We start from the raw sequence: 24478 nt of genomic DNA, 5'->3' as shown, positions 1-24478 counted from the left end.
GCTGCTGTCTTAAGCTACAACAAGTATGGTGTGATGAGAAGCAGTTATCAATCTCAATGTTGCATCAAGGGAAGTCCTTGCCCTTTCTAACCTTTTACTGGAAGAGTTTCTATCATCAGATCTGACCTTCCATGGAAAGCCTTTGATTGCTACGCCTTTTATGAGTAAAAGTGGAGAGCATTTTGGCATGAGGACTTTTGTTTGTACTTTGCTCCCTCTCTCTGCTGCACGAGAGGAGGACACTGTCTTTTTTTTTTTTTTTTTTTAGGTTTTATTTTTTTTTTTTGGGGGGGGGGGGGGGGGGGGGTCTTCTTTCAAGTGTCTTTGTGAGCACATTTTTGTAATACTTTTGCAGCTATTAACCATCCTCGTCTGTCACTATCTGATTGGAAACTTCAATAGCTTCTCATTTTGCAGGCTCTTGGTGACAATCTGACCACATTTCCCACAATTTTGATCATGTTTGGGCCACATACATCAGAGGTCCTATGTGTTCAGGACAGACATTTTTTTTTTTTTTTTTTTTTTTTACAGATTAGACAGCTTCTGAAACAGCTTTATTCTAACCACAGTTAGAATAAAGCTGCAGAGATGGAATGCTACTGAAGTGCAAAACGCTCACACAAGCTCAGGTGGCTTTTCCAAAGTTTTCTGGGAGATGGTACCACTCAGCTCCATCCCAGTAACATCACCCGCTTGTGTGCTGTAGTGATCCTCATGCCCATGGAGAAACTTAAAATTTCACCCTCAAATAGCACGCAAGAGTAGAACTAGAAGAAGCTGTTTTTTCCAGCTCATATTCAGGAGAATTGAAGGCCACCTATCAATCAAGTGATGAAGTGTGTGTGCCATACAATTGGTTCTTATCTATTAACAAAACCTTTTATCCATTCTGTACCTATAGAAAATAAACATTTTCAATGAAAGCAGCCCTTCAAACATACCTGTCACCAGTGTTGGAAAACTGAATGCTGTCAACTTTGTCCTGAAAGAGATTTAAGGATTCACAAGATAAGTAAAAAGATTAAAACATCCTGCTTATAATACATCAATAGAATCTTTGAAAGGGATGTATGTAGATGGTTACATCATCCGCATAAATAAATTATAACTATGGACATCGAGCACCTTTCCTAAGGGGGACATTATAATCCTATATAATAATTCTCACCTCCAACGTTCGGTCTCTGCCTGGGACCGTGGCTCCGTGGTCTGATTCCAGCATTAAATCAGTGACATCATCCGCATCACACAGCCTCTTCTATCGCTTCTGTTTCTGCTGTTCGTGTGGTCCCGCCCTTGAGGGCGGGACCACGCGAACAGCTGAAACAGAAGAGAAAGAAGAGGGTGTGTGAAGCAGCATCCCTACAGTGCAGGAGGTGGAGAGGGGGTCCTTCTTTCGCTTGTTTCGGCTGTTCGTGTAGTGACCACAGGAACAGCTGAAACAGAAGCGAAAGAAGAGGCTGTGTGAAGCGTGCGGGAGGTAAAAACGTGCAGGTGGGGAGGGGGGGCCCTGAAACGACAGGGGAGGGAAGGGGGAGGGTCATGAAACTACTGAGGGGGGTCCTGAAACAACAGGGGGAGGGGATTCCTGGAAATCAACTGGACGGGTAGGGGCAGGTCCTGGAACTGGAAGGGGAGGGGGGTCCTGGAACTCACATGTGAAGAAGTGGGAGGGGTTTCAGGAACTCAGACAGGAGTGGAAGGGGGTTCAGCAAACTCTCGGTCTCGCTGTGTCTCACATATGCACTCGCACACTGTCATTCTGACACACACACTCTCTCTCAGACACAAATCGCACCCAATCTCACTCTCTGACACACACACTCGCACAGTCACTCTCTCTCTCAGTCACTCTCTCATACACTCTCCCTCAAACATGCACACTGTGAGGAAAACCTTGCTAGCGCCCGTTTCCTTAAAATATTGAATAAGATGGATGACAGGTGGGAATTCCCTGTGGGACTCATCAGTTTGAAGTCCATTGGGGAGAGATGGAATTAGGAGATCTGACTTGGTAGAATCTAGATTTTAAAAATCCTTGGAACCAATTGAGGACAGACCCTCCTATATCTAAGTTGTCCATTACTGCAAGTAGCAAATTATGGTCTACCACATCGAATACACTTGACATATCAAGAGGAGAGGAGGAGTGGCCTAGTGGTTAGGGTGGTGGACTTTGGTCCTGGGGAACTGAGGAACTGAGTTCAATTCCCACTTCAGGCGCAGGCAGCTCCTTGTGACTCTGGGCAAGTCACTTAACCCTCCGTTGCCCCATGTAAGCCGCATTGAGCCTGCCATGAGTGGGAAAGCGCGGGGTACAAATGTAACAAACAAAAAAAAAATTTGCGTAAGGATGATCTTCGTGCCTAGGCTAATTTCTTTCCTGAAGTTAGCAATTTGTGTGGTTTAATTTTTGATCCCTTTTTTGGCCAATAAAACCTCAGTTTATATTAAAGTATATAAGGTATTTGTATATATCCAAGTTAACAATTGAAACCATTCTACTTATGTCATAAGTAATCTTGCTGAAGCACTTAGCAGCAGGGATTTCTTTTTAGCTACACCAGCTCATTCTTTTAACAGAGTGCAAAACAGATATCATCGTGTTTCATTATCTACAGAACTATAATCACGTCTTTCCACTGAGAACGTCAACTTAAAAAAAAAAAAATGAAAAAAAAACCAGAACTGAATTTCTTATACTCACAGTGTGGCCTTCTAGTTCAGCAATTTTTTCTGGTCTCTCACAACCAAAGTAATAGATCCTGATGACATGATCTGTACTGCCTGTTGCTAGAAACATGCCACCTGAAAATCCAAAGAAATGTTATCAAAACTCAGATGGGAGATTTTTTTAAAAATTGAAATAGAAATGGACTGATGATGGAATCTACCATGTCAAGCTACTTAGAACAGTATTAACCAAATGTTAGAGTAAAGAATAATTTTTCTCCAGCTGTTCTCTTAATGTGGCTATTTATCAAAGATAATGGCCATACTACCTTCAAAAAAACAAAACAAAAAAAAAAAACAACAGGCATTTATACTACTTCCAAGTCTTCTCGAACTTCAAATATCAATGCTTTTTTAACCCCAAAAACTGATAGAAATATAAAATGTTCAGATACTGCTTGAAATTAAAAAATTGATAAGTGTCTTGATCCCTACTTCAGCAGTCAAAAACTAAAAACTAATGTAGAGCCAAAGGTACCTCAATTATAATAAACCTCAAAAGCCACAAAACAATATGCATGTAAATTTTACATGGATTTAAAAACTAACTGTTCTTAGAGTGATTTTTTTTAAATTTCCTGTATAGACTCACCCATATCGGGTAGGTTCTGTGGTTCAGTTATAGGGCTGTGCACGCCAATACAGAAGACTAAAGCAACTAATGTGGAGCCCCATTTTATACTTGCCATCCATGAAGGAAATGGAACAACCAAGTCAGGATGTTCCCAAGTTTCAGTCCATTTTATAAAAGGCCCACTGAATGCAGAGCAAATTACATGCAAGGTCATGCGGGTGTAAAGGGAAAGGGGATGGGATTCAATATACTGCCTTTCTGTGATTACAATCAAAGCAGTTTACCTGATATGCACATGTGTACAGGCACTTATTTGTACCTGGGGCAATGGAGGGTTAAGTGACTTGCTGAGTTACAAGGAGCTGCAGTGGGAATCAAACCCAGTTCCCCAGGTTGTTAGGTCACTGCACTAACCATTATTTGCCAGCACATACAACTGGAATAGCCATTGTACAAGAAAACATGTTCAAAAGAGTGGCATCACTCACCAGCTTGTATGTGAAAGCACTGGTTCTTAAACATTTAAGTAATGGGTTTCAAAAATTCCATACAAGTAACCAACTGAGGAGCCAAAATCCTGAAGTTCAATGTTTATAAATCTGTGTGCAAGTTTTTAAACTCCAACAAATTTTTAGGAACTGAACTTCAGGATCCTGGCTCCTCAGTTGGTGACTTGTTTGGAAAAGTTAAAGCCCATTACTTAAATGTTTAAAAATCATTGCTTTCAGGTGACTATGTACAATTGCACCCTCCCCCCCTCCCCCAAACACCCCATACAGCATTGGCCTTAATGAGCAATATATTTGACATTTAGGCTTTCAAGGTACACATATGGGGAAATTTAAGTTACATATATACAACAGAATCAGAACACATGATTTGGACCTCTCAAACCATATCTAGAACACACTTCCTTAGAATATTTGCATCCTATGTTATTTTAAAAATCAGCATTTACACATGCATGCCTTTTACACGTGTACATGCTGCAGAACTGTTCTAAAATGACCTTCACTTTCAGCTTAGAAAGGCCAGTAGACTCACATAGCTTGAGGAACAGAAATGTTCAACCCTGCAAGAGCAAGGAGAGGGGGGAAAATCTGCCAATGAGCTGGGGGCTAGTCTTAGATGAAACTTCCCTTCAAACCCCATGCCACCAAGGATTTCTGCCTCATCTGGGGTACATCTAGGATAGAGAGCAAGCAAAGCAAACTGTGCAACTCACCAACACTAAATGAAGCATAAAGCATTTGAACTCCAGTTCTAGGTCTTTCAGTGAACTTCAGAGGATGATTGCTTTAACAGAAAGAAATCAGATCAATATCAGCCTTTTCAAAACTCACTGTACAACAGCTTATTCTTCACTCAGACTACAGCAGCTAAGTATTGCTATTCCTTAGTTTAATCAATTTTATCTTGGCCTAAAACAAAACACCAGGGTTTGTATAAAGATCATTGCAGTACGAAATAAGAATAAGTAAAATATGGTATCAGACAACATCACTAGCACAAGACTGCATGTTTCACTATATTAAATTCAGGGTCGCAAATAAATTCAAAATACTGTATTATACAGAAGATGGTGAATATTTAGTCTTGCCGGTCAATATCCTTCCATGAGTCCTGCTAGCCCAGTCCAAACCAGTGATTTATATCCCCTGACTCCAAGATGAAGGTATAGAAAAAACAGTTTCCAGCAACACCACTAGTATAAGAGTGCAGGTTGGAAATAGTCAGTATATGATACAAAAGCTATGAATAAACCCAAGGAACAAAAAGTAAAGTCTCAATGCAGACAAATTTAAGTTTGGAATAACTACTTACACAGAAGGCAACTTATGCAGAGCAGTAGGTGGTTCCTGAACCATGAAGACAGATCAAAAGGAGATACCACACCCAAACACTTCCAAGGAGAGATGTTGAACTGGTCCATCAGGAAAGGAAATTAACAAGACTACAATTCACCTTCCTCTTTGTCCAGCTAGACCAGTCCATACCAATAAGATGTACCAAAGCTCCATCCCTTGGGGCAAGAGGAAGACAAGATTCCCTGCACAACTACCCTGCCCAAGGTGTTATCAACCTCTAGCCCAGACATCCAGCTTATAATGCTTTACAAAGGAATGGAGTGATGACCAAGTGGCCGCTCTGTAAATATATTCTGGAACAACCACCCTAGCCTCTACACAGGTGCTCATCTGTGCCCTTGTGGTGTCAGACCTAAGACTCACTGGAATCCATTCCAGAGCTAGAATGTAAGCCACCCGAATAGCTTGCTTAATCCAGCAGGTGACCAGAGCCTTGATAGCTGTCTACCACTTGTACAGACCATGAAACAATACAAATGACCCACCTTTCTGAAGTCACTGGTGGTCACCAGATACCTCAAAACCCCCTGCACCCAATCAGCTTACATAAAGTGCAGTCCTGAAAAACAGGGAGACAGCTGTTTAACATGGAAAGGTTAGACTACTTTCAGCAGAAAGGAGAGCACCATATGAAGAGAAAATCATCCGCAAATGACAAGTAAAGATCCCAGTAAGAGAGAACTTGAAGTTCAGAAATCTGCTAGGCCACACAAACTTCTACCACAAATGCCACTTTCGGGAAGAGGTCCTTCAATGCTGTGTGCTCGAACGGCTGAAAGGGAGGACACATCATTGCACAACACCAGATTCAGTTCTGAGGCACAGTTGCCTGATTGGGCACAAGTGCTTCACCCCGTTTTAAAAAAAAAAAAAAAAAGAAGGTCAACTACATCTGGATGACTTACCCCCCCCCCCCCCCCTTACCTGGCCCTTTAAACAAGTGATAGCAGCTACCTGTACTTTCAGAAGTTGAGGGTCAGCCACTTCTTCAAATCTTTCTTGAAGAAATCTCAGTCATCTCTGCCTGCCAGAAGATAGACCCTTTTGCACACAACTGTTCTTAAGCACAATATATGGAAGAATTGACCCTTCAAAATAAGAATTTTATACTACAGTTTCAGGGTACCCCCTGCCCCTTAAACTTCATCTCAGCGAGAGCTGGGCCTTAAGCCAAAATGAATCCGGGTCTTCCATGATGATTGGGCATCGAAGTAGAAGCCCCCTCTCTCTTGGGAGAAAAGGGTTGGCTCAAGTCTGTGTACAAGGGGCACCTTAGTCAATCCATATCTACTAGTACACTAGAAATGGGTGCTGCACAATTCTTGACAAGACTCGGTCTATCGGACCATAGGGGAACATGTAGACAGGCTCTTTCCTAGGCCAGGTCTGGATCATGACATGTATCCCAAGAGACCTTATTGCCTGCCTTTGACCTAAGAAATGTGAGCACACTGCATTTTCTACTACTACTTAGCATTTCTATAGCGCTGCCAGGGTTACGCAGCACTGTACAAGTTTAAACATGGGGAAGAACAGTCCCTGCTCAAGAGAGCTTACAATCTAAAGGATTGCATTTTCTGGGGTTGCCATCAGATCAAAACGTCAGGGCACCCCCACCTGTGCATGACGAAATGGAAGGCTGCAAGACTTAATTCCCTCTCGCCTGGGTCCAAGATCCTTTAACTAAGGAAGTTGGCTTTTACATTGCCCACTTCCACTATGTGCAAGGCCAAAATCACAGAGATGGCACTCTGCCCAACTACACAGCCAAAAGATCTCCTGAGCCACCACCTCACTTTTGGTCCCTCCTTGCTGACTCACATAGGTGACTTATTACATTGTCTGAGAGGACCCTCACTACTCTTCTCCGAAGCCAAGGGCCATGGCCCTCACCTCTAGGCAACTGATGACCCAGCTGACCTCAGTGCCACACCATATTCCCTGCAGGGATTGCATTTTGCAGAAAGCTCCCCATCCCTGGGGGCTGGCATCAGTAGTTACCACAGTCCACTCTGATTGGCCAGAGGGACTCTCTAACATGAGCTGGGAGGTGTCACCACCATAACTGGAGCTTAAGGAACACTGTCAGACCTTGAAATTCTGGGATTATGGACTGCAATGTGAAAGGAATGCTCTCAGTAGAGACCTCATATGTGCCCTCATCCACAGCAGCACTTCTAGATAGCCACCATCAAGCCCTGGAAGCTGAAAGGTTACAGAAGTGCCGCTTCTGGTCCTGAAGCTCAACTACCTTTTCCTGTGTCAAGTATACCCAGCCCTGTTTGGTGTGAAAATGACCTCCCAGGTACTCCAGATCCTGCAACAGGGTAAGGTGACTTCAGGTAAATTATTACCCAACAAAGAAGTTCTAAGGTCTGGGATGACCTTGCCTGTAACACACTAGGCCCCCTCTGCTGAGTCGGCCTGAATCAGCCAATCATCAAGGTAGGAATGTACCTAGATTCCACTCTAACAAAAGAGAAGTGCTACCACTACCATTACCTTTCAGAAAGTCCTGGGGGAGGGGGGTGGTGCAGCGGCAAGGCTAAATGATAAAGCCTGTAACTGATAGTGCTTGCTGAGAACATAGAACTGAAGGAACCATCTGTGTTCCTGCTTGAATGGAACATGGAAGTATGTCTCAGCAAGGTCTAAGAACTCCCCCAGCCTTCAGGAGCATGGAACCTGCAATGGAGGTTGGAGATCTAAGATGGGCCTAAAGAATCATCCCTTCTCGGGAACCACAAAATAGATGAAGTAGCATCTGAGGAACTGTTCCCCTGGGAAAACCAACCTCACTGTCCCCAAGAGAAGCAGGCAGCTCAGAGTCTCCTCTATTGCATGATATTAGAGTAAGAAACAAGGGGACATCAAGAATTTATCGAAAATAGGCTTGCAAACTCTAAGGTGTTAACTGTCAAAGACCTCCAGAATCCACTGGTCCAAGGTTATGACACCCACCCACATGTACCAATACAAGAGACCCGAGATTCACTGAGGCCCTTCAGGATTGGAAGAGGAAGTAGAGGGCTCACCTCTCTCCAAGAACACCTCACTTCCCAAAAGGGTTGACTTTTGGCACTTGCCTCCAGAGCCCACTACTGTAGGTGACATTTTTGAGGAGCAAAAATGGCTCCCAATGTGAGCTCGTCTCTTGCCTTCCATCAACCTCCCCCCACACCAAGACCTGTCCTTTGGTATATGCTGGGGCATTGAATCCCCTGGGTCTATGACCTACAAGAAGAGGACCCAGAAAGGCAATTTACTAAGGTGAGTGCTGGGGGACAAATCTGCCACCCATTGCCCAAGCTAAAATAAGTCCCTTGCAGCCACAGCTCAATATCCCTCCAGAGTGGGGTCGCCCTTCTTTAGGCACTTGGCAGGAGTCTCTTCCAACTGCAAGGACACTACCACCTGGTGAATAAATGCCGAGGGTTCCTCCCACCTGAACAGGTGGACACCTGGAGACTGCCCATCAGTCAGAGAAATCTCACCTGTATCCAAGGAATTGAGTGAGCTGGAGAGCGGCCTCCCAGGGCCTCCTCTTCCAACTCCTCGTTCTTTGGCAAGGAATACACTGCTTCTGAGTCTGTCACTATCAGTTTCTCTTCCTGCAGCCTTTACTGTGTTTTCTTTTGGTCTTTTTGTTTGTTTAGTAAGTTTTATTGGGTAAGCAACTTAAATCTTCCAAATGTTTTAAAATCCTTCCCCAAGACTTTTGGGGTTGGGGGGGGGGGGAGGCCAGAGGTTCCACAATCCTGCTGGACCCTCTGGCCTCTCCCAGCCTGCTGGTAGGAGCTCCGTAGAGCCTCTCCCAGCCTGCGCTCAGGGTGCAAGCCCACAAGGGCTCAGAGGGGAGGAAGACAAGCATACCTCTATTCTCAATCAGAGAGAGTCATGTGGATCTAACCCTGGGAAAACAAACTGATCCCTGTACTCAACCACAACCTGTGGACATGGGAGTCCAACCTTGACCAAGAACAACTGAATCAGTCCAACCTGCACCATCTGTTGGAGGTAGAGAAATACAGACTAGCTCCAGGCTGTACCTCTTATACCGGTGGTATCACTGAAAACTGCTCTCTCTCTCTCTCTACCTCTATACATCCACTGGTATGGACTGGTCTAGCTGGATGAAAAGGAGAGAGGAGTTTATTTTCAAGTAATCTGGGAGTCGCTGAAAAGCCAGAAAAATTACATAATAAAATATAGCAAGTTTGTGTCCTGAAAGGTGATAAATCTCATCAATCCCTCCAGAAAGTTAAGATTCACAGGAGAAACACGATGCCACCTAAAAGGATAATACATACATTCTCCAGACTACCAATTCCAGGACAGCGATGTTATGGTCGTGGCTGCTGTCAGGGTACACACTCAGAAATAGAGGACTAGTGCAGGATACTATCCTCGTCTCCCGCCCTCAAAGGACAGAAGAGGAATTAAAACACAATGAATAGCTTTATGAACAAGCAAGCACATCTTTCATTTGAAGGTGGAGGGTGGACAATCCTCCAGTCTGTACAGCAGCAACTATTGCAACAACTATCTTCCAAAACAGTCTTATTTGTCATCTACTTAGATTCTAGATCTTTGAAAGCCATTTTCTCTTCCTCTTCCTCCCCCCAATACTCAAAGCACTTTGTATGATATTATATTTTTCAAAGTCCCATAACACACAAACTGTACACAAGTGCTATTAGTAATACCATAAACACATACTTGAATTTCATGGTATGCACATCCCACTGCCAAAAACATACAGTGCCATCTGCACCAGTAGAGGCCATGTATCTCACCGAGCCCTTGGCCACTGGGCTAAACTAAAAACAAATGCATACAAACTCATTAGTTGCCAATAGGTTTATGAACAGAACTGAGTCCCTATTACAAAGGCATACAAAATGAGAAGAAAACATTATTGCTAGAAGAGCCTACAGATCACTGGTATTTAAAAAAAAACAAAACACACACCTTACTTGTGCATATGTAATTAACTATTCCCAGATAGAAAAATATTTTCAAGCATTTTTTTTTTTTTTTTTTTAACTTACTACAAATAGTGTTAAGATAGCTAAACTAATAGTCCCAAAGACTTATTTGCAGGACAAAATTTCCACCGTTCATGATATTGACTCAAATTTTACATTTTTCACAAGCAGCATAAAATTTATATTCTTTAGGCAGAAAACTCAATATATGGGAAGTTTATTACCCCCCCCTCCCCCCACAACAGACATTTTCAGTTAAGTACTTTCTGAACAGTGTTAAAAAGGGAGTATTTTTGTAATGAGCATGGGTACGTTTCCCCCATGTATCAATTTCCAAAGTGAAGTATATATGCATACTTTCATTTTAAAACCTGCCCAGTGGAAAGTATCTGTAGACCCTAGCACTTCCTATCTCTGAAGATACAAACATCTGCTTTTGAGAATTAAACAAAAAAAAAATTATAATTTAGTTTCTACCCTAATCCTGTTCCAGGAATATTCCTGTACCAAGTACGCATATTTATTTATTTTATTTATTAGGATTTACCGCATTTTTGCAGGAATTCACTCAAGGCGGTGTACAGTAAGAATAAATCCAACATGACCAATAAGCAATTACAGCAGTAAAAATATTCAAACAACAATACAAAGCATGGCATAGAGGCATATTTTCAAAGCACTTTGGGAGGCTAAGTTCCATAGGTTTCTATGGAACTTTGGGAGGCTAAGTGCTTTGAAAATGAGCCTGATAGTATACTACTTACAATGTCAACACAATAAGCAATAGAACATTTTAATTGACAGTGAAGGGTATAAGCAAAATACAACATATAAATAGATAAGAAAGTAACAAGAGTTAGAAAATAAGGTGACTAATTTAACGAAAGGTGCACATGAGGTCAAAGAGATGGTTAAATATGATGGCAACAGGAGGAGTATATTTTCACCCATAGAGGGTTATATTTTCATAGGTAAAGTCTCTTACTACAGGAATGGCCCTCTAAATGTTCTCTACCTACAAGAACTAAACATGGTAAAAAAAAAAAAAATGGCTATAGTTAACAGCAAGAAAATCATGCATATTTCAAGCATACCTGTAGAGAGTTAATGGAACCAGTGTGTCCCTGGAGTACAGCAACTGGAGCACAAGTCCGTAGGCACCACACCCGAATGATTTTATCACAGCTTCCAGCTGCAATTAAAGTATTTTCATAGTTGACAGCCATATCAGAAATTTCTGCTGAATGACCTCGTAGTGTAGCCAGTAAACGGCCATTGTATGTAGACCAGATCTTCACCAAACAGTCATCTGAGCCCTAGAGAGAGAAAGGAGGTAATTACTGACTTTCCAACCTAAGGTAAAATTATGTATAATCATACCTGATAATTTTCTTTCCATTAATCATAGCTGATCAATCCATAGACTGGTGGGTTGTGTCCATCTACCAGCAGGTGGAGATAGAGAGCAAACTTTTGCCTACCTATATGTGGTCATGTGCTGCCGGAAACTCCTCAGTATGTCGATATCAAAGCTCCATCCGCAGGACTCACCACTTAGAGAATTACACCCACGAAGGGACACTCTGCCCAGCTCACCACCGCCGAAACGGGGGAGGGGAATTAATCCAGCTCATCCCCACACAAGTGGGGGAGGGGAATCCGTCCAGCTCATCCCCGCGGAGCGGGGGAGGGACACCACACCCGCCGATGCGGGGGGATCTGGCTTATCCTGCAACCGCAACCGCGGGAGGAGCTGACTGACCCTAACACCGCCAAAGCGGGAGGGGTACAAAGCTGCCCTACAGCCGCACGAAGCGGGAGGGAGTGCCGGCAGAATTTATGTCTCAATCCAGCCCCGTAAAACGGAGGGGAGAGGAATGCAGCAGCTCACTGTAACACAAACTCGTCTTAACTCTTGAAGAATCCAAGTGAAAAAACTTGAACACGAAGTCTTTCTGAAGTAACTGAAGACTAAACTTGAACCTGAAATGCAACCAGAATAAAAACAGTACAGATATCTGGGAGAGGCTATGGATTGATCAGCTATGATTAATGGAAAGAAAATTATCAGGTATGATTATACATAATTTTACCTTCCATATCATCAAGCTGATCAATCCATAGACTGGTGGGATGTACCGAAGCAGTACTCACCCAGGGCGGGACATTGAAATCCCTGACCTCAACACTGAAGCTCCAAACCGGGCCTCCGCCCGTGCAGCCACAGTCAAACGGTAATGCTTGGAGAATGTATGAGCCGAAGCCCAAGTTGCCGCCTTGCATATCTCTTCCAAGGAGACGGATCCGGCCTCTGCCATCGAGGCCGCCTGAGCTCTCGTGGAGTGAGCCTTCAGCTGGATAGGCGGCACCTTCCCCGCGGCCACATAAGCTGCTGCAATGGCTTCCTTGACCCATCTTGCCACTGTAGGCTTAGCAGCCTGCAGACCCTTACGAGGACCTGCAAACAGGACAAACAGATGATCCGATTTCCGGAAATCATTGGTCACTTCCAAGTATCTGATGATGACTCGTCTCACATCCAGATATTTAAGAGCAGAGTACTCCTCTGGGTAGTCCTCCCTACGAAAGGAAGGGAGACAGAGCTGCTGATTCACATGGAAGCGAGAAACAATCTTGGGCAGGAAGGAAGGCACTGTGCGAATAGTCACTCCTGCCTCAGTGAACTGCAGAAAAGGCTCTCGACATGAGAGCGCCTGAAGCTCGGAAACTCTTCTGGCTGAAGTGATAGCCACCAAAAAGACTGCTTTCAACGTCAGGTCTTTCAGAGATGCCCTCGACAAGGGTTCAAAAGGCGGCTTCTGCAATGCTCTTAGTACCAGGTTGAGATTCCACGCAGGCACCACTGAGTGCAGAGGAGGGCGCAGGTGATTAACTCCCTTGAGAAAGCGCACCACATCTGGCTGCAAAGCCAGGGAAGCACCCTTCAGGCGGCCCCTGAAGCAAGCCAGAGCCGCTACCTGGACTTTAAGGGAACTGAGCGACAGGCCTTTCTCCAGACCTTCTTGCAGGAACGCCAACACTGAAGAAATTGGAGCAGTGAAGGGAGAAAGTGAGCCTGCTTCACACCACGCTGCAAAGATACGCCAAACCCTGGCGTAAGCAGTAGAAGTAGAGCGCTTCCTCGCTCTCAGCATAGTGGCGATGACCTTGTCTGAGAAGCCCTTCTTCCTCAGACGCTGCCGCTCAATAGCCAGGCCGTAAGACCAAAGGGGGAGGGATCCTCCATCACCACGGGACCCTGATGTAACAGGCCCTGCTCCACTGGCAGCCGCAGAGGATCGTCGACTGAGAGCCTGATCAAGTCCGCATACCAGGGACGCCTGGGCCAATCCGGACCCACCAGGATTACCCTGCCGGGATGCTTTGCCACCCGGTCTAGCACCCTGCCCAACATGGGCCAGGGCGGGAACACATAGAGAAGCTCTTGAGTCGGCCACTGTTGGAGAAGAGCATCTACCCCCAGGGATCGAGGGTCCCGTCCTCTGCTGAAAAAGCGCGGCACTTGGCAATTGGCCGATGACGCCATCAGATCTAGGCTCGGCTGGCCCCAGCGCTTCGTGATGTCCAAGAACGCCTGAGCAGATAGCTGCCACTCTCCGGGCTCCAAGGTATGGCGACTGAGAAAGTCCGCCTTGACATTCATGACTCCGGCAATGTGGGCCGCTGAAAGCTGCTCCAGGTTCGCTTCTGCCCACTGGCAAAGATCCATAGCCTACTTGGCTAGAGGGGCGCTCTTGGTACCTCCCTGGCGGTTGACATAGGCCACAGCCGTGGCATTGTCCGACAGGACCCGTACAGGCTTCAACACCAGTACCGGGATGAACTCCAAAAGCGCCAACCGAATGGCTCTGAGTTCCAGGAGGTTGATAGACCACTTTGCCTCTGCAGGAGACCAGAGCCCCTGCGCTGTCCTTCCCAAGCAGTGGGCTCCCAAGCCAGACAACGAGGCGTCCGTCGTGACGACAATCCACTCTGGGGTCACCAGAGGCATTCCCGCAGACAACTTGTCTGTCTGCATCCACCAGCTCAGCGCCTTGCGCACTGCTGGGTCCAAGGGAAGGCGCACAGCATAATCCTCCGACATCGGAGTCCAGCGCTGCAGCAAAGAGTGTTGAAGTGGTCTCATATGAGCCCTGGCCCAGGGCACAACTTCCATCGTGGCCGTCATAGAGCCCAACAGCTGCACATAGTCCCAAGCCCGAAGGGGAGAGGCTACTAGGAACTGGTCCACCTGAGCCTGAAGTTTGACAATCCGATTGTCTGGCAGGAACACTCTGCCCACTTGGGTGTCGAATCGAACTCCCAGGTACTCCAGGGACTGAGTCGGGCGCAGCTGGCTCTTCTCCCAGTTGATGATCCATCCCAGGGAGCTCAAAAGAGCAACTACCCGGTCCACAGCTTTGCCGCACTCTGCATAAGAGGGGGCTCGGATCAACCAGTCGTCCAGATAAGGATGGACTTGTACCCCTTCCTTTCGTAGGAAGGCCGCGATGACCACCATTACTTTGGAAAAGGTCCGCGGAGCAGTAGCCAACCCGAAAGGGAGGGCTCTGAACTGGAAGTGTCGTCCCAGGACTGCAAAACGCAGAAAGCGTTGATGAGGAGGCCAGATGGGAATATGCAGGTACGCTTCCTTGATGTCCAAGGATGCCAGGAACTCTCCTGCCTTCACTGCCGCTATAACAGAGCGGAGAGTCTCCATGCGAAAGTGCCGCACTTTCAAGGCCCGATTGACCCCTTTGAGGTCGAGGATAGGCCGGACAGAACCTCCTTTCTTTGGCACCACAAAGTAAATGGAGTAACGTCCCTTGCCAAGCTGACTTTCTGGCACCGGAACGACCACGCCCAGGTGGATCAGATTGTCCAAGGTCTGCTGCACTGCCACAGCTTTGACCGGAGACTTGCAGGGAGAGAGTACAAACCCGTCTTTTAAGGGTCGGCAGAACTCTAGTTTGTAGCCGTCTCTGATGACTTCCAGCACCCACGCGTCTGAAGTTATTGTGGTCCACTCACCCAGAAACGAGGACAGCCGTCCTCCAATCTGCACTGGGGCGTGGACCAAGACCCCGTCATTGGGTACGAGACCCAGGGGGAGGACCGGAGGAAGCACCTCCGGGACGGCGGTCTCTGCGAAAGGAATGCTGCTTGGGGGAGAAATTCCTCTTGAAGGAAGAGGGGGCAGAGGAACCCGACTTGCCCGGGCGGTACCGACGGGCTTCCTGCAACCGTCCTCTGGAGGTACCGGGACGAGTACTAGCCCGAGCCCTGACCTCTGGTAATTTCTTGCCCTTAGACGTGCCGAGATCGGTCACGATTTTGTCCAGCTCGACCCCAAAGAGCAGCTTGCCTTTAAAAGGCAACCTAGCCAGGCGGGATTTAGAGGCGTGGTCAGCAGACCAATGTTTCAGCCAAAGCCACCGCCGCGCAGAGATTGTCTGAGCCATGCCTTTCGCTGAGGCCCTCAAGACATCATACAGCAAGTCTGCCAAATAGGCTAAGCCCGATTCCAGGGCCGGCCAATCAGCCCTCAAGGAATGATCCGAGGGGGAAGCCCGCTGCACCATAGTCAGGCACGCCCTGGCCACATAGGAGCCGCAAACTGAGGCCTGCAAACTTAAAGCAGCCGCCTCAAAGGACGACCTTAAGGCCGCCTCCAATCTTCTGTCTTGGGCGTCCTTTAGGGCCGTGCCACCTTCCACCGGCAACGCCGTTTTCTTAGTCACCGCAGTGATTAAAGAATCCACGGTAGGCCACAGATAGGCCTCACGTTCACTCACAGCCAAAGGATAGAGGCGGGACATAGCCCTAGCCACTTTAAGGCTCGCTTCTGGGACATCCCATTGAGCCGAAATTAAGGTGTGCATGGCATCATGCACGTGGAAGGTTCTAGGCGGGCGCTTCGTCCCCAGCATAATGGCAGAGCCAACAGGGGCTGAGGGAGAGACGTCCTCCGGAGAGGAAATCTTCAAAGTGTCCATGGCCTGTAACAACAGGTTGGGCAAATCCTCTGGGCTAAAAAGCCGCGCTGCAGAGGGGTCATCCGCTCCATCCGAGCGGGGATCCGTCTCCTCCAAGGAATCCGCAAAGGACCGTTGGGAGACCGCAGACACGCTGCCCTCATCTACATCAGAGGAGACAAATTCCTCCAAGGCCTGGGAATCAACCCGAGGGCGTTTACCTCTGGGAACCTCAACCTCTTTACCAGACGAGGGAGCAGGGGCAGCGTTGTGCATGAGGAAGGCCTGATGCAGCAGCAAAACAAACTCGGGGGAGAAACCCCCCAGACTGTGCACTTCCGCAGCCTGGGCAACAGCCCTAGACGCACCCTCAACCGGCGCTCGCAATAGCGGGGGAGAGACATGCTGCGCATCCAAAATGGCGTCCGGCGCGAAACTCCGCGAAGGAGCCGCGCGGGAAGAACGGCTCTTAACTTTAGCCGCTTCTGTGCCGTCGCCCAAATTAAGGGCGTTCATGGCATTAATGTCTCCAACCTCAAGGGCGGCCCAAGAAGAAGCCGTCCGAGCCGCGTGGCCGGCCAAGATGGCGGAGGCGAGGAGCGGGGGATGGGCGTTTATGGCGGGAAAAACCGCCACGCCGGAGGAAGGACCGGGACATTCATCGGTCACGAAACTGTCACCCAACAAGGGCGAATCAGGCTTTAAGACCCCCGCATCCCCTCTAGAAGCGCTCAAGCGACCCGGGGAGCGACCCTTTTTGCGCCCTCGCCCTCCGACGCCATATGCCACGAGGAGAAGAATCGGGGAACCCCCTGCCCGCTATAAAAAGGTAAAAATTACCTGCTGTCCGCTCCGAGTTGTAACGACCTGGTGTCCCAGTGAGTAGCTGCAATAGACGCTTAAATAAACGTCGAAATAAACGCCTTTAAGGACGTTCAAAATTTTTTTTTTTTTTTTTTTTTTTTTTTTAACGGAGCCAGCGGGAGGGGGCAGAAAAGGAGGGACCTGGCACCACCAGGTTTGCACTTGCTCAAAAGAGCCCTCAACCCCAGGCACTCAACAAAACCTAAAAATTAGGCTTGGAGGCCTAGCCAGAGCTGCTGCTGTGTGTGACCACCACCTGCTGAGATAGAGAACATACTGGGGAGTTTCCGGCAGCACATGACCACATATAGGGAGGCAAAAGTTTGCTCTCTATCTCCACCTGCTGGTAGATGGACACAACCCACCAGTCTATGGATTGATCAGCTTGATGATATGGAACTGATGTTATATAGAAATTACACATAAGAGGTCAGTCTGTTGCTTTGTCTGGAGCAAAATTTTCCTCTGAATATTTAACAGAACCAGAACAAACCTGATGAGACATCAAGTTTAAAAATGTACCGAGCTCGAGAGAAATAACGTATATAATCAGAAATAAACGAAGGGCTTAGATTCAAACTGTCTTCTCCTTCCCCTCCTCCCATGGTGTCAAATACCACCCCTCCCCAACACACCCTTAGGTCTGCCCAGCTACCCCCCTCCTCCCTTTCTGGGCCTACCGTTTCATCTGGAGATCTAGTGGAGAGTCAGGGCAGAGCTATTTTCATGGGCTCCTGCCCCTGCTGTCTTCCTCCCTCATTGAAGATGGCTGCCTTGACGTCCAGCAGCAGTCTCACGACATTGTTGCTGGAGGTCACATCAGCCATTTTGGGATTGGAGTCACTACTGGCAAGCCTCTGCTCAATGCCCAACATTGGGATCTTTGTGCCAACAAAGATGTCAAATCCTTCTGTGTCCTTAGTGACAAATCCAAGCCAGACACTATTGATGCCAGACATCCTCCTTGATTCCAGCGTGTCCCCAGTGTCTAAAGCAGATCCAGGAGAAACAGACTGATGTTTATGTTGATGGACTCGACTTAGATGAGCCAAAATAGTCTCTTGTACAGAGCCTCACAACTAGGTTTTTCTCTGCATACGAGAACAGAGTTTACAATTAGATGACTTATGGTCAGGTCCAAAGCACGGCAAGTACAAGTTGTGAGGTCACAGATATAACCTTGCCACACCAAGAACACTTAAAACCACTGGAAGTCTCTTGTGACATCTGTGGAAAACAGCTGAAGCAAAATCAAATTATTCGTTTGTTTTTAATTTTTTGTAAAAAATAAACAGTCCCTGCCGGAAAGCTCAGGACTAAGCAGGCGGTTGGAGCCCTGGAAAAATAAAGAAAAAAAATATATATATTTAAAGGCCAAAAAAGCTAAAGGTAGTAAAATGAACACACAAGAAAAACCCATCTTCTCAGCTCTGTGGAAAGACGACAAAGACTGTTACATAGTAGATGACAGCAGAGAAAGACCTGTACAGTCCATCCAGTCTTCCCAACAAGATAAACTCATATGTGCTGCTTTCTATGTATACCTGACCTTGATTTATCCCTGCTATTTTCAGGGCACAGACCATAGAAGTCTGGCCAGAACTAGCCCTGCCTCCCAACCACTGGCGCTGCCACCAAATCTCTGCTAAGCTTCTGAGGATCCATTCCTTCTGAACAGGATCTCTACCATGCATTTTTGAATTCCGTTACCATTTTCATCTCCACCATCTCCTGTGGGAGGTCATTCCAAGTATCTACCACTCTTTCCGTGAAAAAATACTTCCTGACATTTTTCTTGAGTCTGCTCCCCTTCAACCTCATTTCATGTCCTCTAGTTCTACCGCCTAACCGTCTCCAGAAAAGGTTTGTCTGCAGATTAATACCTTTCAAATATCTGAACGTCTGTATCTTATCACCCCTGTTTCTCCTTTCCTCCAGGGTATACATGTTCAGGTAAGCAAGTCTCTCCTCATAAGTCTTGTAATGCAAATCCCATACCATTTTTGTAGCTTTTCTTTGCACTGCTTCAATTCTTTTTACATTCTTAGCAAGATATGGCCTCCAAAACTGAACACAATACTCCAGGTGGGGCCTCACCAACGACTTGTACAGGGGCATCAACACCTCCTTTCTTCTGCTGGTCACACCTCTCTCTATACAGCCTAGCAACCTTCTGGCTACAGCCACCGCCTTGTCACACTGTTTCGTCGCCTTCAGATCCTCAGATACTATCACTCCAAGATCCCTCTCCCTGTCTGTACATATCAGACTTTCACCGCCTAACACATACATCTCCCGTGGATTTCTACTCCCTAAGTGCATCATTCTGCATTTCTTTGCACTGAATTTTAATTACCAAACAGACCATTCTTCTAGCTTCTGCAGATCCTTTTTCATGTTTTCCACTCTCTCCGGGTAGTCCACTCTGTTACGAATCTTGGTGGTATCTGCAAAAAAGGGAAACTTTACCTTCTAATTCTTTGGCAATGTCACTCAAATATATTGAACAGAATCGGCCCTAGCACCAATCCCTGAGGCACTCCACTAGTCACCTTTCCCTCATCTGAGTGAATTCCATTAATAAAGACCCTCTGGCATCTGTTCATCAACCAGTTCCTAATGCAGTTCACCACGTTGGGTCCTATCTTCAGCCTATCAATTTTATTCAAGAGCCTGTTGGTTCCATGCAGATGAGGCAGGCCGGATGGAAGGCACACGCACGGTCAGGGCTGCCAAAGGCTTCTAGAAGTTTAGAACACTGGGTAGCGTCCACACAGACTTCGTTGGAGAATTCATCCAATTGTGGTAATTAAATGTCCTGCTTGTTCTCAAAGAATCCAATCTATGAAATATCTTACCTATATTTACTCCACTTTTAACAAATGTGCATGTCCCTGGCACTTACTGTTGATTATGTCACTACTCCTGGGGGGGAATTCTCCACTATTGCACATTACAGAATTTGGGTAGAATTCCCCTTTTGTGCTCAATTCTGTAAAATGGCACCACCCAGCCTGGCTTACTTTCCAGTCCTCCTTTTCCACCCATCGCCACTCTCCCGTAGGACCTCCGACGAACACATGCATTCCTGCTCCCATCCCCACCCTGGCTCCTCTATGCCTGAATAGAGCCTCTGCCCACTTATGCCACCTACTACTGAATACAGCATTTGAACTGTGGGGTCTATGGTGTCCTGCATGGTTCAAATTTTGCATTCAGCACCAAACCTGTTTCTGATCAGCACCAGACCGTGCATACATGGAGAAGCCTCATAGTGGAAGAGAACATGGACGCTTATGCTCATATCCCGATACTTCCAGCTCACAAGTCCAGAGAGCATACACAATCGTTTTCCTTAATCATGGGAAGAACGGTGCCCAGGGAAACCATCCTGAACTTTTCTAGGACCAGAAATTTTTTCAGAGACCTTAGGTCTAGGATGGGATGCATCCTCCTTGTTTTCTTTTGCACAAGGAAATACCTGGAATAGAATACCAGCCCTTCTTCCCCTGGTGGAACGAGTTCGACCGCATGGGCCTGTTGAAGGGCAGAGATTTCCTCTGCAAGTACCTGCCTGTGCTGAGAGCTGAATAAATGAGCTCTTGGTGGACAATTTGAAGGTTTGGAATCCAGATTGAGGGTGTATCCTAACCGGACTATTTGAAGAACCCACCAGTCGGAGGATATGAGAGGCCACCTTTGGTGAAAAAACATTAACCTCCCCCAACCAGCAAGCCACCCGGGACGGACACTTATGACAGCTATGCTCTGCTGGAGACAGTCAAAAGCCCGTCCCTGGCTTTTGCTGGGGAGCGGCAGGGGCCTTGGGTGCACACTGTTGACAAGAACGAGCGTGTTGAGGCTGAGGCTGAGCCTGAGTAGGCTGGCGAGACACCGGAGGGTACCTACGCCTAGAATAGAAATAGAGAACACTCCGAGACCCACCAAACTACCTCCTAGTTGAGGAGATGGAAGAAGGCGCACAGCAGGAGAGAGAAGCCATAGCATCAGTATGCTTCTTGATCTGATCAACCAGATCTTTCACCTTCTCTCCAAAAACATTATCCCCCCCCCCCCCCCCCCTCCCGGAAAGGAACATCTGTGATCCTCTGCTGGACCAAATGGTCCAGGTCAGAAACATGCAGCCATTGAGAGTCTGCGCATTGCTATACCTTGAGCAGAGATCCTAGATGCTACATCAAGTGTCATATGCGCCCCTGGCCAAGAATTTACAACACACCTTCTGCTGCTTGACCAGCTGGTGTGAAAGGGTTCAGCCTGCTCCGGAGGGAGGTCATCAAAGTAGACATTTGCCACACAGAGTTTTGCAAGTGGATGCTCTTGAAGAGCTGGTATGACTGATTATGGGCAGCGAGCATGGCAGCCTGATACATCTTTCTCCCAAAAGAATTCAAGGTCCTAGCTTCTCTGCCTGGGGGCGCCAATGCATAGCCCCTAGAACTCTTGGCTCTGTTGAGAGCGGAGTCCACCACCATGGAGTTGTGGGATAACTGAGACCTCATCAACCCAGACTCCCCGTGGATCCAGTACTGAGAGCCTGTCTTCTTCAGGACAATGGGGACAGAGGGTACGCTCAGTTCTGCATAAGGACTTCCCTGAGTACCTTATGCAAAGGAGCTGTCACTGCCTCTCTAGGTGGAGAGGTGTAGTCCAGGACCTCGATCATCTCAGCCCTGGGCTCAACCTCCACGTCTATGGGGAATGGAATGGCCTAAGCCATTTCCCGCACAAAAGATGAAAAGAAGAGGCTCTCAGGAGGAGACAGTCTCCTTCCAGGTGGAGGAGAAGGTTCAGAGGGAATCCCAAAGGACTCATCTGAGGAGAAGTACCTGGAATCTTCCTCCGACTCCCACAAGCCTTCTTTGGTATCGGAGAGCACTTCCCTCAGTGACTTCCGAGACCGTACCCGCCTTGACGTCGAAGACCCATGCTCTCGATGGCTATGTCAAGGGACCAATCCCCGAATGGAATGCGGTGAAGCTTCCTCCATCGATGTCGTTGGGGAGTCGACCTGGGTAGCAGCCGATACCAGAGCCGCAAGCAGCACAGCAAAGGCCCCCCCTCCCACCCGGAAGTTCAATTGCAAAGAAAGTTATTATGATATAGCAGCATCATTTGCTCTACAATTCAAGCAATAAAAATTCATTGTTATATCCTCCGGCAAAATAAAATCAAAGAATACAGTCATCCTTAAAAAAAAAAAAAAAAAAAAGAGTCAGGTACAGTAGATCAAGGCCATAATGATGATGTATTTTTGGCCTCCAACATGGACAATGGGCACTCATGTCCAAGAAGTAAACATTAAGCATACAGGAAATTTTATATCCAGTCCATACAAGTGATATGGTCCAATTCAAATCATGCTCTCAAATGCTATATACTAAATCCCTAATGTTGTGAAAGTGTTTATTTTCTGTGTACTCCATTACAAAGGCCCACGTATCCCATGTGTAAAATATAAAGAAGGAAGGAGGAGACTAGGAGAGCCTAATTATACATGATGATTCTCTTTTGAAGGGAGCTGCCCAATACATGAAATGAACAAAGATGGGGGTGTCCAAAGAGAATGTTGGAGAGGAAATAAGGTGGTCCACAATGTAGTCTTAATAGTCAACTATATATAATGCAACATGTTTAGTGCCTAAGTGCCCCTCTGTTCTCAGGTTGTGACAGCAACCCTCTTACAAATTGCTCCAACTCCTTCAATAAATCCAAAGTATTATGCACAACTCTCACTCGTGCTGGTTACAGTAGGGAGACTAATTCCCCATTGATGGAGATTGCTGCAGAACATGGCCATAGCTCAATTTTGAGCCAAGACCTGCACAGAAGTATCCTGGAAAAACTAAAATCTTTGCACCTTCAAATTGAAGCTCATGCTGCTGGTGGTACAATGTGAGTGGCCTTTCCTCTTCTATGTAGTTTAAGCATCTAGCAAATCACTGGCCACAGTCTCCATTCACATTGTCTTGTCTCTTACCTAGTGCCCCCCCCTGTATGGTCGATGTCGCTATGCTGACTTTATACGTTTAGGGTTCCCAGTATGATTGCTCCAGCATTTTATGGAGGTCTTATCTTTAATAGTATCAGGCAACCCTATAAGCCTCAAATTATTTATTCTTCCATGATTCTCCTATCTTCTAGATGCTCAGTGTTTTATTTTGAGACTCCAGGCTGCGGATTCACTCCACAAAGTTGTCTGCCCGATCCTCTTGTTGTGCTATGTAATCCTCAGTCTTTTGAAAACGATTCACATGGAGTTCCAAACCTTCCTTTACCTCTTCTATTGCAGTCTGTTATTTTAGAGAGTTATCCTGTCACAGTTGTGAGGCTTTTATGCCAGCTCTTGAACCACAGTGAAGACAAAGCAGAGGGCTATCTTGAATTCCCCTTGTCAAACTGCAACACAGGCCACGAAACATCTCCTGCAAACGAGCAACACTGCAAAAGTCTGAGCATGGCTGGGACTTGCAGAAAATAAATAAAAAAATAAAAGGAGTCGACAGCTGGTGGACAAAGTAGCTCTATTAAGGGAAATTAGTAATTTTACAAATCTGCACCCTGGAGCCATCTCTCTTAGGGTGTCTGCTTAGCTTGCTTCTATCATGTGACCCCCCCCCCCCCCCCCCCCCCAAATTTGATCTTATGATCACTGTTCTCAAGTGGGCCCAGTAACGTTACCTCTTGCACTAGATCAAGTAGTCTAGATCTAGAATTGTTCCATCTCTTGTCGGTTCCTGAGCCAGCTGATCCATACGTATATATCTAGGAACTTTACCTCTCTAGCAAGCCCTGATTTTACATTTATCCTATCAAATATTGAATTGAAATGTGTTACCTAATTTCTGCTAACATTTCAACATCTGTTCATACTGACCTATTAATATGTTTTTCCTCTTTACAATGATTTTCATGTGTATTTTGTTTCCTGCAGAACATTTCAAGTCCCTCTAACATAACCCTACTCCTTCCACCAATTTACGACATACCCTCATGGACAAACATGATCTGAAAGAAATTACCAACGAAATCAAGCTCATGGGCAAACGCATTTCAATTAAAACGTAATACAGAAAAAAAAACCACTGCCTCATCCTCTCATCCCAATACAATACGTACAAACCCACAAATATAAACACCCCAGATAGCCTAAAAATCCTTGGCATTACAATAAACCGTAACCTCACACTTGAGAACCAAGTGAACTCTACTACTAAGAAAATGTTCTACTCAATGTGGAAACTTAAAACGTGTGAAACCATTCTTCCCGAGGGAAATATTTCGCAACCTGATGTCAATGGTACTAAGCCATGCAGACTATTGCAATGGAATTTATGCAGGATGCAAAGAACAACTGAAAGAAACTTCAGACCGCACAACACACAGCAGCCAGGCTTATATTTGGAAAAACAAGATTTAAAAGCGCTAAACCCCTCCGGGAAAGACTAC

The 24478-nt window shown here is 46.4% G+C and overlaps 1 protein-coding gene across 2 annotated transcripts in view; it reads right to left on the bottom strand.

Moving 5' to 3' along the window:
- Positions 1-24478, bottom strand: part of BRWD1 (bromodomain and WD repeat domain containing 1) — a 523732-nt gene that overhangs the window by 415430 nt on the left and 83824 nt on the right. For both annotated transcript variants that reach the window (XM_030203838.1, XM_030203839.1), the window contains exons 8-12: positions 11261-11482; positions 9898-9998; positions 4536-4606; positions 2711-2811; positions 945-985 (exon numbers count right to left, since the gene is read on the bottom strand). In XM_030203838.1, the coding sequence (XP_030059698.1) occupies positions 945-985; positions 2711-2811; positions 4536-4606; positions 9898-9998; positions 11261-11482 (536 nt within the window). The remainder of the gene's footprint in view (positions 1-944; positions 986-2710; positions 2812-4535; positions 4607-9897; positions 9999-11260; positions 11483-24478) is intronic.

The sequence above is a fragment of the Microcaecilia unicolor genome, chromosome 5, assembly GCF_901765095.1.
Source record: "Microcaecilia unicolor chromosome 5, aMicUni1.1, whole genome shotgun sequence".
Lineage (NCBI taxonomy): Eukaryota > Metazoa > Chordata > Amphibia > Gymnophiona > Siphonopidae > Microcaecilia > Microcaecilia unicolor.
The sequence above is the reverse complement of the archived record's forward strand: the minus strand, read 5'-3'. Positions and strand labels throughout refer to the sequence as shown.